The sequence below is a fragment of the Staurois parvus genome, unplaced genomic scaffold, assembly GCF_062004578.1.
Source record: "Staurois parvus isolate SC_StPar_1 unplaced genomic scaffold, SC_StPar_1.0 ptg000175l, whole genome shotgun sequence".
NCBI lineage: Eukaryota > Metazoa > Chordata > Amphibia > Anura > Ranidae > Staurois > Staurois parvus.
The window spans coordinates 1,823,504-1,843,229 of NW_028317971.1; the positions used below are offsets into that span (position 1 = coordinate 1,823,504).

The window sequence follows — 19,726 nt, forward strand, 5'->3', positions numbered from 1 at the left end:
ATAGTTTTCACAATATGACCATTTGTTTGGACCTCACCCCTCCCATTGACTTTCATTGAAACTCCACTTTAGACACAAGAAATTTTAAGGGACGTTTTTAAACTGCGACTGTGCCTTCATTTTTTATCTTTCAGAGACATACTATACATCAAAATTTAGGTCTGTTTCTTGTGATTGTCACAGTATAAACCTTTTCACTGTAGCATTTATACTTTTAAAACTACAAGCGTTTGAAAATGGCAATCGCCAGTGAACTTGGCAAGTTTAAATAGCCTGTTTAGAGCACAGCTCCTCACACACCTGTGACTGACTGAGGTCACAGGTGCAAGCAAAGGTCACTCAGGGGGCAGCTGAGTCACATTAGAGTGAGAAAGCTGCAGTATGAAAGGAAAAATCAGAACATGATTTGTAAACTGCCATCACTATGTCATTATCAAGCCCACCTACACATATCTTATATCAAAACGTTCAGCTAACCCTGCTGTCACTAAAAATGTTCACGGCTAGGACATACTCCTGATAGTTTTCAGAATATGACCATTTGTTTGGACCTCATCCCTCCCATTGACTTTCATTGAAACTCCACTTTAGACACAAGAAATTTTAAGGGACGTTTTTAAACTGCGACTGTGCCTTCATTTTTTATCTTTCAGAGACATACTATATATCAAAATTTAGGTCTTTTTCTTGTGATTGTCACAGTATAAACCTTTTCACGGTAGCATTTATACTTTTAAAACTACAAGCGTTTGAAAATGGCAATCGCCAGTGAACTTGGCAAGTTTAAACAGCCTGTTTAGAGCAGAGCTCATCACACACCTGTGACTGACTGAGGTAACAGGTGCAAGCAAAGGGGGCAGCTGAGTCACATTAGAGTGAGAAAGCTGCAGTGTGAAAGGAAAAATCAGAACATGATTTGTAAACTGCCATCACTATGTCATTATCAAGCCCACCTACACATATCTTATATCAAAACGTTCAGCTAACCCTGCTGTCACTAAAAATGTTCACGAATGCCAGTAGTGTACCGCGCTCCAATATATTCTACCTTATGTGATATAATGAATTCATAAGTGTACCACCGATAATCAAATAATTACATCAATTAATTATACTTAAATATATGATTTGTGTAAATATATAAAATAAATTAATTTATCAATGTGAAAAAACAAAAACTATGAATGAAAAATATAAATAAAAAATAAAAAATATTTGCAGTGGGAATGACAGTTCCTTCTGTATAAATGAGATGGTGTTATTATTCAGTCTGGATAAAAATAAAATTAAATTAAAATTAAAATAAAAAAATAAAATAAAATTAAAATAAAAATAAAATTAAAAATTAAAATTAAAATAAAAATAAAATGAAAAATAAAATAAAAATTAAATTAAAATTAAAATAAATAAAAAATATTTGCAGTGGGAATGACAGTTCCTTCTGTATAAATGAGATGGTATTATTATTCAGTCTGGATAAAAATAAAAATAAAATAAAAATTAAATTAAAATAAAAAAAAAATTAAAAAAAAATAAAATTAAAATAAAATTAAAAATAAAAATTAAAATTAAAATAAAAATAAAATTAAAATTAAAAAAAAAATTAAATAAAAATAAAATTAACATAAAATTAAAATAAAAATAAAATTAAAATAACATAAAATAAAAATAAAAATAAAATTAAAATAAAAATAAAATAAAAAATAAAATAAAATTAAAATAAAATTAAAATTAACATAAAATTAAAATTAACATGAAATTAAAATAAAAATAAAATTAAAATAAAAATAAAAATAAAATTAAAATTAACATAAAATTAAAATTAAATTAAAATAAAAATAAAATTAAAAATAAAATAAAATAAAAATTAAAATAAAAATAAAATTAAAATAAAAAAAAAAAAATTAAATAAAAATAAAATTAACATAAAATTAAAATAAAAATAAAATTAAAATAACATAAAATAAAAATAAAAATAAAATTAAAATTAAAATAAAAATAAAATTAAAAATAAAATAAAATAAAAATAAAATTAAAATTAACATAAAATTAAAATTAACATAAAATTAAAATAAAATTAAAATAAAAATAAAACTAACATAAAATTAAAATTAAATTAAAATTAAAATAAAATTAAAAATAAAATAAAATAAAAATTAAAATTAATATTAAAATAAAAAAAAAATTAAAATAAAAATAAAAATAAATAATTGATATCCCGGATAAGACACTATGTTTCTTTTCTTTAATATTTAATTAATACTAATTTTAGCACGCAATTGAACTTGGCAAGTTTAAAAAGCCTGTTTAGAACACACATGCTGACATTCCTCTCAGAGTGAGTTGTCATAGCAACCCAGCTGTCTCAGCACAGTGAGCCTACTCCGCCCTCTCCAGGTGCAGCAACCAAAGGTCACTCAAGAGGCAGATGACTCACCAGGCTGGACTGTGAGCTTCAAAATACAAGCTGAAATGCATTTCTCACTATCAGGCTTGCAATGTGCACTGCTTACATTTCATCAATCATTTGGTAAAGGTTGCGGCAAGAACACTTTACACAATTTCCCCAGAAATTGTAGATTGTCTAGTTTTTATTCTTATTCTTATTATTATAGCCAAATTTGCCACGCTAACTCCTCCCACAGTTTTTACACTACAAAGACAAGTAATATATCAAAACGTGCGGATTGTTCCCGATCGGATTGCTATTACTTTGTGGAACGTTTCGCCGAATCGTTCAAGAAATATCGCGGTTTTTGCGGCAAAATTTTCCCATAGGAATGAATGGTGCATCTAGAGTGGCAGCAGAGCACAGCTAGAGTGTGCAAAGGAAAAATCAGAACATGATTTGTAAACTGCCATCACTATGTCATTTTCAAGCCCACCTACACATATCTTATATCAAAACGTTCAGCTAACCCTGCTGTCACTAAAAATGTTCACGGCTAGGACATACTCCTGATAGTTTTCACAATATGACCATTTGTTTGGACCTCACCCCTCCCATTGACTTTCATTGAAACTCCACTTTAGACACAAGAAATTTTAAGGGACGTTTTTAAACTGCGACTGTGCCTTCATTTTTAATATTGCAGAGACATACTATATATCAAAATATAAGTCTTTTTCTTGTGATTGTCACAATATAAACCTTTTCACGGTAGCATGTATACTTTTAAAACTACAAGTGTTTGAAAATGGCAATCGCCAGTGAACTTGGCAAGTTTAAACAGCCTGTTTTCAGCAGAGCTTCTCACACACCTGTGACTGACTGAGGTAACAGGTGCAAGCAAAGGTCACTCAGGGGGCAGCTGAGTCACATTAGAGTGAGAAATCTACAGTGTGAAAGGAAAAATCAGAACATGATTTGTAAACTGCCATAACTATGTCATTTTCAAGCCCACCTACACATATCTTATATCAAAACGTTCAGCTAACCCTGCTGTCACTAAAAATGTTCACGGCTAGGACATACTCCTGATAGTTTTCAGAATATGACCATTTGTTTGCACCTCACTCCTCCCATTGACTTTCATTGAAACTCCACTTTAGACACAAGAAATTTTAAGGGACGTTTTTAAACTGCGACTGTGCCTTCATTTTTAATATTGCAGAGACATACTATACATCAAAATTTAGGTCTGTTTCTTGTGATTGTCACAATATAAGCCTTTTCACGGTAGCATTTATACTTTTAAATCTACAAGCGTTTGAAGATGGCAATCGCCAGTGATGTCAGCAACTTGGAGCAGTTTGTTTATAACCATGACTCTGCCCTTGGTGTGGAGGGAGTTGCCATAGGAACCCAGCTGTGTGAGCAGGAAGCAGAGAGACAAAAGCTAACCTGCCCACTCCAGTTGTGTGGAGGCCAGAACACCACACAATTTCCACAGAAATTGTGAAGACGCCAGTGAAGTAAGCAATTTGAAGCAGTTTGTTTTTAACCGCTCTTCTCTGCCATATTTGAAATCTAATTCTTATTCTTATTATAGCCATATTTGCCACGCTAACTCCTCCCACAGTTTTTACACTACAAAGACAAGTAATATATCAAAACGTGCGCATTGATCCCGATCGGATTGCTATTACTTTGTAGAACGTTTCGCCGAATCGTTCAAGAAATATCGCGGTTTTTGCGGCGAAATTTTCCCATAGGAATGCATTGAGCAGCACAGCACAGCTAGAGTGTGCAAAGGAAAAATCAGAAAAATCAGAACATGATTTGTAAACTGCCATCACTCTGCCATTTTCAAGCCCACCTACACATATCTTATATCAAAACGTTCAGCTAACCCTGCTGTCACTAAAAATGTTCACGAATACCAGTAGTGTACCGCGCTCCAATATATTCTACCTTATGTGATATAATGAATTCATAAGTGTACCACCGATAATCAAATAATTACATCAATTAATTATACTTAAATATATGATTTGTGTAAATATATAAAATAAATTAATTTATCAATGTGAAAAAACAAAAACTATGAATGAAAAATATAAATAAAAAATAAAAAATATTTGCAGTGGGAATGACAGTTCCTTCTGTATAAATGAGATGGTGTTATTATTCAGTCTGGATAAAAATAAAAATAAAATAAAATTAAAATAAAAATAAAATTAAAAATTAAAATTAAAACAAAATAAAAATTAAAAATAAAATAAATATTAAATAAAAATTAAAATAAATAAAAAATATTTGCAGTGGGAATGACAGTTCCTTCTGTATAAATGAGATGGTATTATTATTCAGTCTGGATAAAAATAAAAATAAAATAAAAATTTAATTAAAATAAAAAAAAAATAAAATTTAAATTAAAATAAAATTAAAATTAAAATAAAAATAAAAATTAAAATAAAAATAAAATTAAAATTAAAAAAAAATTAAAATAAATAAAAAATATTTGCAGTGGGAATGACAGTTCCTTCTGTATAAATGAGATGGTATTATTATTCAGTCTGGATAAAAATAAAAATAAAATAAAAATTTAATTAAAATAAAAAAAAATAAAATTAAAATTAAAATAAAATTAAAAATAAAATAAAAATAAAAATTAAAATAAAAATAAAATTAAAATAAAAATTAACATAAAATTAAAATTAACATAAAATTAAAATAAAAATAAAATTAAAATTAAAATAAAAATAAAATTAAAAATAAAAATTAAAATAAAATTAAAAATAAAATAAAATTAAAATTAAAATAAAAATAAAATTAAAATTAACATAAAATTAAAATAAAAATAAAATTAAAATAAAATTAAAATAAAATTAAAATTAAAATAAAATTAAAATTAAAATAAAATTAAAATTAAAATAAAATTAAAATTAAAATAAACATAAAATTAAAATTAAAATTAAAATAAAATAAAAATAAAAATAAAATTAAAAATAAAATAAAATAAAATAAAATAATAAAAATTAAAATTAAAATAAAATTAAAATAAAAAAAAAATTAAAATAAAAATAAAAATAAATAATTGATATCCCGGATAAGACACTATGTTTCTTTTCTTTAATATTTAATTAATACTAATTTTAGCACACAATTGAACTTGGCAAGTTTAAAAAGCCTGTTTAGAACACACATGCTGACATTCCTCTCAGAGTGAGTTGTCATAGCAACCCAGCTGTCTCAGCACAGTGAGCCTACTCCGCCCTCTCCAGGTGCAGCAACCAAAGGTCACTCAAGAGGCAGATGACTCACCAGGCTGGACTGTGAGCTTCAAAATACAAGCTGAAATGCATTTCTCACTATCAGGCTTGCAATGTGCACTGCTTACATTTCATCAATCATTTGGTAAAGGTTGCGGCAAGAACACTTTACACAATTTCCCCAGAAATTGTAGATTGTCTAGTTCTTATTCTTATTATAGCCATATTTGCCACGCTAACTCCTCCCACAGTTTTTACACTACAAAGACAAGTAATATATCAAAACGTGCGCATTGATCCCGATCGGATTGCTATTACTTTGTAGAACGTTTCGCCGAATCGTTCAAGAAATATCGCGGTTTTTGCGGCGAAATTTTCCCATAGGAATGCATTGAGCAGCACAGCACAGCTAGAGTGTGCAAAGGAAAAATCAGAAAAATCAGAACATGATTTGTAAACTGCCATCACTCTTTCATTTTCAAGCCCACCTACACATATCTTATATCAAAACGTTCAGCTAACCCTGCTGTCACTAAAAATGTTCACGGCTAAGCCATACTCCTGATAGTTTTCAGAATATGACCATTTGTTTGCACATCACCCCTCCCATTGACTTTCATTGAAACTCCACTCTAGACACCAGACATTTTAAGGGACGTTTTTAAACTGCGACTGTGCCTTCATTTTTAATATTGCAGAGACATACTATACATCAAAATTTAGGCCTTTTTCTTGTGATTGTCGCAATATAAACCTTTTCACGGTAGCATTTATACTTTTAAAACTACAAGCGTTTGAAAATGGCAATCACCAGTGAACTTGGCAAGTTTAAACAGCCTGTTTAGAGCAGACCTTCTCACACACCTGTGACTGACTGAGGTAACAGGTGCAAGCAAAGGTCACTCAGGGGGCAGCTGAGTCACATTAGAGTGAGAATGCTGCAGTGTGAAAGGAAAAATCAGAACATGATTTGTAAACTGCCATAACTATGTCATTTTCAAGCCCACCTACACATATCTTATATCAAAACGTTCAGCTAACCCTGCTGTCACTAAAAATGTTCACGGATGCCAGTAGTGTACCGCGCTCCAATATATTCTACCTTATGTGATATAATGAATTCATAAGTGTACCACCGATAATCAAATAATTACATCAATTAATTATACTTAAATATATGATTTGTGTAAATATATAAAATAAATTAATTTATCAATGTGAAAAAACAAAAACTATGAATGCAAAATATAAATAAAAAATAAAAAATATTTGCAGTGGGAATGACAGTTCCTTCTGTATAAATGAGATGGTGTTATTATTCAGTCTGGATAAAAATAAAATAAAATTAAAATAAAAAAATAAAATTAAATTAAAATAAAAATAAAATTAAAAATTAAAATTAAAATAAAAATAAAATGAAAAATAAAATAAAAATTAAATTAAAATTAAAATAAATAAAAAATATTTGCAGTGGGAATGACAGTTCCTTCTGTATAAATGAGATGGTATTATTATTCAGTCTGGATAAAAATAAAAATAAAATAAAAATTAAATTAAAATAAAAAAAAAATAAAACTAAAATTAAAATAAAATTAAAAATAAAAATAAAAATTAAAATAAAAAAATTAAAATTAAAATAAAAAATTAAATAAAAATAAAATTAAAAATAAAATTAAATTAAAATAAAATAAAAATAAAATCAAAATTAACATAAAATTAAAATTAACATAAAATTAAAATAAAAATAAAATTAAAAAAAAAAAAAAAATTATATTAACATAAAATTAAAATTAAATTAAAATAAAAGTAAAAATAAAATAAAAATAAAATAAAATAAAAATTAAAATTAAAATAAAAAAAAATTAAAATAAAAATAAAATTAAAATAACATAAAATAAAAATAAAAATAAAATTAAAATAAAAATAAAATTAAAAATAAAATAAAATAAAAATTAAAATTAAAATTAAAAAAAATTAAAATAAAAATAAAATTAAAATAACATAAAATAAAAATAAAATTAAAATAAAAATAAAATTAAAAATAAAATAAAATTAAAATAAAATAAAAATAAAATTAAAATTAACATAAAATTAAAATTAAAATAAAATAAAAATAAAAATAAAATTAAAATTAACATAAAATTAAAATTAAATTAAAATAAAAATAAAATTAAAAATAAAATAAAATTAAAATTAAAATAAAAAAAAAATTAAAATAAAAATAAATAATTGATATCCCGGATAAGACACTATGTTTCTTTTCTTTAATATTTAATTAATACTAATTTTAGCACGCAATTGAACTTGGCAAGTTTAAAAAGCCTGTTTAGAACAGGCATGCTGACATTCCTCTCAGAGTGAGTTGTCATAGCAACCCAGCTGTCTCAGCACAGTGAGCCTACTCCGCCCTCTCCAGGTGCAGCAACCAAAGGTCACTCAAGAGGCAGATGACTCACGAGGCTGGACTGTGAGCTTCAAAATACAAGCTGAAATGCATTTCTCACTATCAGGCTTGCAATGTGCACTGCTTACATTTCATCAATCATTTGGTAAAGGTTGCGGCAAGAACACTTTACACAATTTCCCCAGAAATTGTAGATTGTCTAGTTCTTATTATTATAGCCAAATTTGCCACGCTAACTCCTCCCACAGTTTTTACACTACAAAGACAAGTAATATATCAAAACGTGCGGATTGTTCCCGATCGGATTGCTATTACTTTGTGGAACGTTTCGCCGAATCGTTCAAGAAATATCGCGGTTTTTGTGGCGAAATTTTCCCATAGGAATGAATGGTGCATCTAGAGTGGCAGCAGAGCACAGCTAGAGTGTGCAAAGGAAAAATCAGAACATGATTTGTAAACTGCCATCACTCTGCCATTTTCAAGCCCACCTACACATATCTTATATCAAAACGTTCAGCTAACCCTGCTGTCACTAAAAATGTTCACGGCTAGGACATACTCCTGATAGTTTTCAGAATATGACCATTTGTTTGGACCTCACACCTCCCATTGACTTTCATTGAAACTCCACTTTAGACACAAGAAATTTTAAGGGACGTTTTTAAACTGCGACTGTGCCTTCATTTTTTATCTTTCAGAGACATACTATACATCAAAATTTAGGTCTGTTTCTTGTGATTGTCACAATATAAGCCTTTTCATGGTAGCATTTATACTTTTAAAACTACAAGCGTTTGAAAATGGCAATCGCCAGTGAACTTGGCAAGTTTAAACAGCCTGTTTAGAGCAGACCTTCTCACACACCTGTGACTGACTGAGGTAACAGGTGCAAGCAAAGGTCACTCAGGGGGCAGCTGAGTCACATTAGAGTGAGAAAGCTGCAGTGTGAAAGGAAAAATCAGAACATGATTTGTAAACTGCCATAACTATGTCATTATCAAGCCCACCTACACATATCTTATATCAAAACGTTCAGCTAACCCTGCTGTCACTAAAAATGTTCACGGCTAAGACATACTACTGATAGTTTTCAGAATATGACCATGTGTTTTCACCTCACCCCTTCCATTGACTTTCATTGAAACTCCACTCTAGATACCTGACATTTTAAGGGACGTTTTTAAACTGCGACTGTGCCTTCATTTTTAATATTGCAGAGATATACTATATATCAAAATTTAGGTCTTTTTCTTGTGATTGTCACAATATAAACCTTTTCACGGTAGCATTTATACTTTTAAAACTACAAGCGTTTGAAAATGGCAATCGCCAGTGAACTTGGCAAGTTTAAACAGCCTGTTTAGAGCAGAGCTTCTCACACACCTGTGACTGACTGAGTCACAGGTGCAAGCAGAGGTCACTCAGGGGGCAGCTGAGTCACATTAGAGTGAGAAGTGAGAAAGCTGCAGTGTGAAAGGAAAAATCAGAACATGATTTGTAAACTGCCATAACTATGTCATTTTCAAGCCCACCTACACATATCTTATATCAAAACGTTCAGCTAACCCTGCTGTCACTAAAAATGTTCACGAATGCCAGTAGTGTACCGCGCTCCAATATATTCTACCTTATGTGATATAATGAATTCATAAGTGTACCACCGATAATCAAATAATTACATCAATTAATTATACTTAAATATTTGATTTGTGTAAATATATAAAATAAATTAATTTATCAATGTAAAAAAACAAAAACTATGAATGAAAAATATAAATAAAAAATAAAAAATATTTGCAGTGGGAATGACAGTTCCTTCTGTATAAATGAGATGGTAATATTATTCAGTCTGGATAAAAATAAAATAAAAATTAAAATAAAAATAAAATAAAATTAAAATTAAAATAAAATTAAAAATAAAATTAAAATTAAAAAAAAAAATTAAATAAAAATAAAATTAACATAAAATTAAAATAAAAATAAAATTAAAAAACATAAAATAAAAATAAAAATAAAATTTAAAATAAAATAAAATTAAAATAAAATAAAATTAAAATAAAATAAAATTAAAATAAAAATAAAAATAAAATTAAAAATAAAATAAAATTAAAATAAAATAAAAATAAAATTAAATTAAAATAAAATTAAAAATAAAAATAAAATAAAAATTAAAATTAAAATTAAAATAAAAAAAAAATTAAAATAAAAATAAAAATAAATAATTGATATCCCGGATAAGACACTATGTTTCTTTTCTTTAATATTTAATTAATACTAATTTTAGCACGCAATTGAACTTGGCAAGTTTAAAAAGCCTGTTTAGAACAGGCATGCTGACATTCCTCTCAGAGTGAGTTGTCATAGCAACCCAGCTGTCTCAGCACAGTGAGCCTACTCCGCCCTCTCCAGGTGCAGCAACCAAAGGTCACTCAAGAGGCAGATGACTCACGAGGCTGGACTGTGAGCTTCAAAATACAAGCTGAAATGCATTTCTCACTATCAGGCTTGCAATGTGCACTGCTTACATTTCATCAATCATTTGGTAAAGGTTGCGGCAAGAACACTTTACACAATTTCCCCAGAAATTGTAGATTGTCTAGTTTTTATTATTATTGTATTATGTAAAAAATATAGCCGAGCACAGATATTTTAAGCATACACAAATTTAAAATAGATTGGTCACCTTTTGCCCCTTTTCGCTAGTTTCTCCTTTTTCTCCCTGAAGAAAAAAATATTGAATTGCAATATTTAAGACATCATTATTACAAAATCAAAATGTGGTTTAAATTGTACTAATGTGTGACATGAAAAATACTGGTTGTTTATTTCACAGCAAGGACGATTTATTTTGTAATATAGACTTTATCACTTTTTATTAAGACAAAATGCTCATAAATTTTCTGGATTGTTAAGATATTTAACTAGGACATAAAGGATTTTTAAAGCAAGAAATTAATGTTATATTTCAAGGATATGAGCATTTTTTTTACATTTCTTTTTTTAAATCCATGGTCTTCTGGTGTTATTACAACTGTTGTTATTACACATGAGTAGCATTCCTATTTTTTTCATTCTGAAATTGTAAAAGTTTAATGAAATATACCCAGAACTACCCAGAACTAATTAGGAAAAAACCTGGATCTCTTTAGAAGTAAAAGGTGAGAATTTGGATTTGATAAGCTTACCTTCAGTCCAGGAATTCCAGGATCACCAGGTTCCCCTGGTTCACCCTGCCAGAGAAAAAAAAGAAGACTATGATATACATAACAGTTTTTTTTTTATTTTACCAAGTGCAAGCATACTCAGAGCCTTGCTTGAGGTTTCTGCTTTACATCTGTAGCACTCTCCTAGGTAGGTGTTTTTCTGCTTAACAGAGAGGCTGTTAGGAAAATCTGGTTGGGCTCTATGCTTAAAAGAGTGCTGTGATGGATTAATTAGGTTTGCTAGTGATGCTTTGGTGCTGTCTGAGTTCTGCCTGCTTTCAGGAAGCTATGAGAGCCTTCCAGAACATGGGTATGCAAATGAACAGCATGAATATGGATACAGCCCTGGCCAATTGCAGGGGAGGGCAGTTCCGTTGCATGCTGAAGGGTTTTCGCTTGGAATATTGGAAGGAGGCTACCATTCTGTCCATGGACCTACAGACATTGAGGAATTTGGGAACTCTGTGTGCTTGCTACCTCCTGGTGCTTGATACTTAGCCTGGGTCTGAAAAGGAAAGGGAACACTGACTAGTGTTCTGAAGAGCTTGTCCAATTGTTGCTACTGCAAAGGACTTGGCTCAGCTATGTTACCTTTGGGCTGCCGCAGTCTGTTGTAACTGGCTTGTACCTGAGGAGTTCAGCTCTGTAACTACTACTATTACAAAAAGGGACTTTGCTCACTCCTAAACTACTTTCTGCTACAATTTAAAGAGAAGTCTGCTATCTACTTTCAGCCAGTAACTACTGTAACTACTACTACTACTACTACTACAAAAAGGGACTTTGCTCACTCCTAAACTACTTGCTGCTACAATTTAAAGAGAAGTCTGCTATCTACTTTTAGCCAGGACTTCAAAAGTGCTCAACTAAGAGATCAGCTAGATGTCCTCAGTGTGAATAGTTCTAATTTTGGAGTATCCTGCCGAATTCCCTTTCCCTATCCCCAGTTCTACAATAAAACTACAAAAACAGCATCCCCTAGACTGGTCATTGAAGACAACAAGTGAGAGTGTTGCTGGCTGTGGAGAATACCTTGTGCCTGGCTGTGGGGTGAAGACAGGGGAAACCTGGGCAAAAATGCAAGCGGCTCTCATGAGGGTGGCGCTACACATCTAGGAAACTTTTTTTTTCCCTTACTGACTATGTAAGACTGGCAAAATATTACATGGTTTCCTTTTCTAACTCTTTCAAGCATTCCTTTAAATTTCTGGGAAGTGTATGATTATATCCTAACCAGTACCAGATATAGTGGGTCTGTATAGATCTTGGATTGCCATTTTTTGCTTATACTGTGTACATGTTGAATGTAAGCTCCCAGCAATCAGAAGCATCTATAGTTTGATTATTATTTTGAAGTGGACAGATGTCTGTAACTTCTACCCAACTATGGTCATACTTAATATTTTTTAGCCCACAGAATTGTTGGCGAGAAAGACTTAGTGTGTATGATTATCACTCAAATAGCTTTAAAAAAATGTATGACATTATATTGATGTAGAAAACCTCTGAATGGCTTCATGTGGAAATGTATACGACAGATTTTCATACATACACGTGGCAATGAAGGACAACTTGTTTAGTACTTTTCATTATGAACAGTTGTGAATTTGGTGTAATCAGATAACTAAACCTTTTTTTCTTATACATGTTATTCTGAAACTTAAGGTAGTTTTAAACCTCAGAAATGAAAAATGAACAAAGCACATCCCACTGTAGAGTGTACTAGCCTGAATCCAAAACAGAGTCTGGTTCCTCTAGGATATTTCTGCTATCTACGTGAGTCACTGATAGAACTTTAAGCCAAAAAACAACCTGCAGGGAGATGGCCACCCCATCCAGCACTCAATAGGTGATTCATAGCTTCATCTCTGTGTTTTTTCTATTAGCCTCTGTATGGAGGATGTGTCCCTTCCCTCCACTCAGTTTTCAGATTACACTACAGCTCTATGCACTAGCTCTGCAGTGTGTGCAACATCAGATCCCTGCCCCGTGCTTTCTACTGCTGAGAAACATCCTTTGATTTGTGCTGATTTAGAAAGTTTTACAGAAGAAATGGCTTCAGATAAACAAATAGGTAGGGGGTTAAAATCGCTTTAAGTTAAACACGAATACATTTATTTTCAGATTTGGTTAGAGCGGGAGGAGTTAGAACATCTTTTTTTTTCTCTTGTGTCCCAGTTATACTTTATCTTTTATGTTCTATCCTTTGACCACACAGAAGGTTAAGAGAACCTGCATAACTGAAAAGGTTATGAAAACTTGCAAAAAGTTTAGCCCTTTCTAACTCACTTGAGAGATTCCTGTGACCTCACAGGAAATTAGTGCAAATATGTTCAGTTGGGACAAAGACAGCTATGTAAAGACAATGCAACATATAATATTCCACTGTCAAAAAAGTATGTAGGTACCTTTTGTGCTTTGTCTCTCTGGGGTCCTGAGCGCCTCTTTCCTTCCTGATTTTGTAAGAGCAACCAAAAATTACTAAAAAGGAACACTATATGAAGAATACAGTCCTAATTAAAAATGATCTATTCTCTGGAGATACAAGGCTCATCCACCTGCTTCAGTCATTAAAAAAGGTGGTCATTGACCATTATTCAGGGAACTCCTCTCCGACAGGACAAGTGAGAGGATTTGTGTTATCAACTCAAGACGTGAAGCAAGAGGCTGATTCAGCCAACTATGTAACACATTTAACTAAAATATCATATTTGGGTGGACTGGCCATTTAAATGCTTTCCTAATTTATTGAAGTATGATAACCATTTTCAGATTTTAAAAAATCAATTTTAATTTAAGCTCATGATATTATTTTAACTCTAGAATATTAGCTGACCTTATCTCTTTTGGAGGATTCCAAGGTTTGATCTTCTTCCACTGAATATAGTTTCTAAAATGGAAATAAAACTATTATCCAGAGAAAACAGTTTGTACTGGAGCTAACAGGACAAATAGTAGTGTGAGGAGTTTAAAAAGTATCAATTCTGCAGCCATGGGTTAAATAATGGACAGGGTTAGGTTCATCTAAGACACAGCCATTCAAAGCACAGGAGAAAACCCAGAACAGCAGATCAGGCTTGAAAAAAAAGGCACACTTTAAAACCCATTGCCTGGTAACTATGGACACCACCCCATCACCCAAACGAATCTCACTCACTAGCACCTGAGCACAGCATGTATGGTGTGAGCTCTGAGTGGCCAGAGGTATTCATCTTAGTGCCTTGGCCTTCTCCCCAGCCAGTTTAGAAGCCATCTGTCCTGGTTCATCCAGCTCTGCTGCAGGCCACGAAGAGTTGTTGATTGTAAGTGAATTTTGACAGCTCTGTGCACATGTATAGAGCACATTGATCTGTTGGGCTGGCTTTTTTCCTGTGTTTTTCAAATAAAAATGTGACCTGTGTGACTCACATTAGTTCTCATTTGGCCTTTTTTCTTGAATTAGCATAATTCTGCTCTGTTACATACCTTTTTTCTCTTTCCTCCCTGTGTCCCTGGGTAAGGCTTTTGGAAACATAAATGAAACATAAATGAAGATGTTACCATCAGTTCAGAAGCATTAATAACTGAAGAAGGGCTTCTATTTTATGAAACTTCCATTAGCCCCTGCACACCCCTTAACCTCCCTGGCAGTCTAACTAATCAATATTTTTGAATGTCAAAGCGGTACATTTTTTTTCATGGCAATTTATTGTTTTATATTGTAGGCCTGTAATTCTTAAGAATAACTCACTTAAATCTGTCCAAACAAGAGTCTAGGAAACATTTCGGGTATGATAAAGTTTGAAATACGAAATCATAAATTATAATATAATAAATAATCATAAAAAATAATAATATATTAATTATAAATTTAATTCAATAATGTAATCAAACCAAAAACACTGAAATCTGAGATAGAGCGCCAAGTTTGCACATCACTGAGCTTAATTGCAGAATCGTTTTCAGTGTCTGATAACGAATTTCCACACAAATCATTATCACTCAATTCTGCAAGTGGTTCTAATTTACTATCACTTTTCTCTAGCTGGTCTAAAACCGCTTTTGACCTAAAGGGATGCTTTTTGGATGCCATGGACATTTCTCAGTTTCCAGGCAGAAAGAACGGTAAAAGTGCAGGCAGCACAGGACAAAGCACTAGGGACAAAATGTATGTGAAATGGTTTGATACAGTAATGTAATACTAAGAGATCACAGTGTTTTGTGTGTATGTAAAATTTTTATTTTTTTTAATCTCCCGCTGGTGCCACCCTCCGTACGTCCCGATGCTCGCAGGGAACGGAACTCGGAAAACGGATGCTGGCATAGGCAATCGGACATGGCCGAGGGACACAGCGGGAGGACCTTGTGGGATCGTGGGACAAGGTAAGGCTTGAGGGATCACTGCAGTGTAATCCCGAGTGTTGCTCAGGGTTACTGCTACTGGTACTGAAATTAACCCCGAGCTACACTCGGGATTACCGCCAGGAGGGTTAAAAAAAAATATAAAAACAGACCATTGATGAGAATGCCTACATTAGCTTTAGGAGACACAATGAAAAGGCAGAGCAAGACTCACTAACATTGAGTCACCCCCTTACAGTCTCTCCAGTTTCCAACTGAAATGGATGCTTTATTTTAACCAATGAGAGTGAATGGATAGCCATTATTCAGGAAAAGAGACTACCTACACTATATGGTCAAATGTTTGTGGTTTGTGAAGATGTTGTAATTATACCTATGTGAGCTTGTGGGACATACTTTAGTATTCCAGAACCATGGGCATTAATATAGAGTTGTCCCTTTCTTTTGCAGATATAACAAGCTCCACTTTTATGGTGATACTTGGGAAGCTTTCTACCCATGTGTATTGGCTCTAAAGCACATTGGCAGAAATAATGCTGAACTCCAGAAAACCTGTAAAATCTTTCCATGCAGTGGAGCTGTGCCTGTACTGCAAAGGTTAAATGCTCATTTTATGTCCATGGGATCTGAAAAAGATTTCTTTACCCAATCCTCTGCTCCTGCATACTCCTTTGCCCTGCTAGACTGGTCTCTGCAGCCTCTTCTCTCCCATGCTCCAGCAGTCTATAGTCTTCTGACATCATCAAGACTGATGCAAGGTTTATAGTCATGTAATGGATGTGAGGACGCAGAGGAACAGTGCACCATTGGAGCATGGGAAAGTTCAGTCTGCCAGGTGAGTGAAGGAATGGGTAAGTAAAACTGCTTTCACTGTCCCCCTAGACAGAACAAGCAGTTAATCCTGGCAGTGTGGGCAAAGCCTTTTGTAGCTTTCCTGGAGTTGGTATTTAAAAACTAGATGAAAACGATAAATACAGCTCAAAGTTTCCTATTTCAAATGTTTAAAAAAATAGCTCATAAAACTTACTTTACATAGGTAAGCCTGATGTATGTACCTTCTGTTTGCTACATAATTTGACCAGTAGTTCAAGCATACTAATATGCTCAAAGAAAATCAGACTTTTTATGTTTCCTAATAACACAACAATAATACATTGTAATTCTCTATGGCAGTTTATTTCAGATGTTTCTGGTGCTTACCACACTCTCGTAATCCTCATCCACCATTCTTCTTAAGCGAACATTTTTCACATTATATGTTGAATTACCATGGCTCTGCTTAAAAAGAAGAATCAAACCTAATGTTAAATCAATGAATCCAAACTAGACCATATTTGGGGATACATTTAAACTGCAAGTAAAAAGCAGATTCTGGTGCAACAGAAAGTAGTAGGAAAAGAGTTAAGATATCAATGAACTTTGAAATTAATTTATTCGGAATGCTTCTAAATACAGGGATGAATAAAGGCTTGTTCTAAAGTGTTTTTATTGCTTGTTCAAAATACATAACTATTTAAGTGTGAATTAAAAGGGCACAGGATCACTTTAAGGTTAAAATCACTTTTTTTGCACTCATTTTTTAAGCATCTACACATGTTTAAAGTATTTAAAAGCAGGGCATGGCATTCTATAAAATTTGTGAATTTTTTTATATATATCAAATTATCTTAAGTGTCAACTCACCCAAAGCAAACTCTTACATTTTAATACTAATAAATATAAGCCCTAAATTGTCAATGGGAATGAACAAAACAATATTCATCAAAGTATCACAGCAAATATATGTATACAAAATTCAAACTTTATATAGACGAATAAAGACTTTTGTATCAATTTAATTTGTATGAAAAACACCAAAGTATAAACTAATGTTTAAAACCATCTATAATCTAAATATACCTTGCCAGGCATGCCTCTGCATAAATATTCAATGTAATAGGAGATTAAATACAAACGAATTCAAATCTTTTGGTTTAGAATTGCTATCTAATGCTCAACTAACAAGGAACCGTGCAATAACTGAGTGTGAGAGTGCAACTAAATATCCAAAAGAATATAGGCAAAGATGAAATGTTCATTAAAGTGGAACCTTACTCTCAATATCAACGTTGACTATTTGTAGTCCTTATGCAGCTAGCTCTGGTAATATGATAAGAAAGAATAACATATTTACTTCTTTTGGACGCTTTTACAATTTTTCAGTTATTTCCTGGTTGTCATGCCTAAGCAAATGATGTCATACATCCCAGGAGTCTCAAGAAAAGGGGGGTCTCAGTTTAGCACACAATCCTGCCTGCATGCCTGAGCTGATCTAGTCCAAGTAAATGCTACATAAATAATCTGCCCTTACTCAAGATGGCCATGGCCAGAAAGGCTAAAGGATGTTTTTCAAAGTGATTTCTTAACAAATAAAGCATGGAGACATGAATGGATGAGTGAGGTTGCTTAAATTTTAAAAAGAAATTAAATAGCATTTTTGGTTTGTGGTGCTCAGATGCAGAGCAGTTCCACTTTAATTCCACAAGGTGCAGGGAGGTTAATGTTCATGATCACAGCGTGTGGCTGTATAATGTGCATATATATGTATAAGCCAGCATGTATCTATGCAGGGGAGTTTATATATATATATATATATATATATATATATATATATATATACAGTATATATATGATCACACCTAAAAATACCAAACTTCTGGAGCAGAAATAGCATAGCATCAAAAGCTGCAGGCATATTCAGAAATGGGAGAAGGTTCAGCTGTTAAATACACCTAGAATAACAGACCACATGTGCACAAAAAAGACACTGGAGAGAATATAGTGAAGCCATAGCCAGTCTTACCAAACCTGCATTGTAAAAATTAGGAATATCTTCTCCACTCACTGCACCATTTGAATAAATCCCCTGTTGGCATCAGCAGTCCACAGACAGGCAGATCCAAATTGATACCTTCATAACTAGAGCAATCCATCCTCTGGCTCCTGTTGCAGCACCAGCATTGGCTGTATTACATATAGTAGGGCATGCCTGAAGCAAGGAACAACAGATCCACCATACCTAGCACGTTTTATCTCTGTGGGTACTTCCTCAGAGGGGGTGTGGATTGAGTCTAGCCCTAAGTAACACATACCAATATATATATATACCAGATATATCCATCTGTCAGCTTACCGGTCATTAATCTCTACCTGTGTGGGATGTCTTGAATCAAAACTGCTGATGGAATGCTTATAGATACAGAGATGATTTTAAAGTGTTTTTACTGCTTGTTCAGAATATGTTAATACTTTATTGTGCATGATCTGGGTACAGGTTCCAAATTATTATGCAAATTATATTTTTCTCATTTACCTAAATAATTGATGTAAATAACAGTCAGCATAATTTTCATGTTATCAACTATTAAGTGTACAATTCAAATTTTATTGAACAAACCTCCTAATGATAACAGTATTTTTTTTAAACATAAAAACTTACAATACAGTCAGGAATGGACTCAGCACTGGTGGTGGGACTCACCTGCCGTGTGGGCTGCAGTACCAGGGCTGACCAGCAGGTGCTCTCAGCAGCCAGAATCTCACTCCTGTAGTCAGCCAACACCTGGGCTGATTGCAGGAGGTGTATTTAAGGAATGACCAGGCCTGTGATCTGGGCCTTCGTGTATGTTTCCCATGAGCCCCTGTACCTGGTATCCTGTGTTCCTGCCTTGTTGCTGACCCTGCTTGATCCTGACCTCTGCTGACCATCTCCTGTTGAACCCCTGGCTTGCCTGACCATCCTTCTGCCTGATCCTCGGTACCGCGCTGCCCGCTACCTGCTGAACCTGGCTTGTGACCCCGACCATTCTCTGCTTGCTCCTCCTGTACCACGCTGCCCGCACGATACCAACCCGGCCTGTATGACTACGCTTACTTCACCCAACGATCCATCCCGCACGGATCACCTCTAGTAAGTCTGCCTGCCTCTTCCCATCAGACTCCGTTCCTGCACTCCCCTGCCAGTAATCGCTACCACAGCCGGACGCACTCAGGGGTCGCGACCTGGTTCCAGTCTGCACCAAGTCCATCCCCACCATCAGGGGCCCTGGTGAATAGCAGGCTGGGACTTAGACCCCGCGCCCTG

The 19,726-nt window shown here is 32.8% G+C and overlaps 1 protein-coding gene across 1 annotated transcript in view; it reads right to left on the reverse strand.

Annotated features, from left to right (window-relative positions):
- The window catches only part of LOC149462377 (uncharacterized), a 459,390-nt gene that overhangs the window by 178,593 nt on the left and 261,071 nt on the right, over positions 1 to 19,726 (reverse strand). Inside the window, exons 70-75 of the mRNA XM_089676871.1 lie at positions 16,804 to 16,881; positions 14,728 to 14,763; positions 14,099 to 14,152; positions 13,671 to 13,715; positions 11,245 to 11,289; positions 10,743 to 10,778 (exon numbers count right to left, since the gene is read on the reverse strand). Of these exons, the coding sequence (XP_089532997.1) occupies positions 10,743 to 10,778; positions 11,245 to 11,289; positions 13,671 to 13,715; positions 14,099 to 14,152; positions 14,728 to 14,763; positions 16,804 to 16,881 (294 nt within the window). The remainder of the gene's footprint in view (positions 1 to 10,742; positions 10,779 to 11,244; positions 11,290 to 13,670; positions 13,716 to 14,098; positions 14,153 to 14,727; positions 14,764 to 16,803; positions 16,882 to 19,726) is intronic.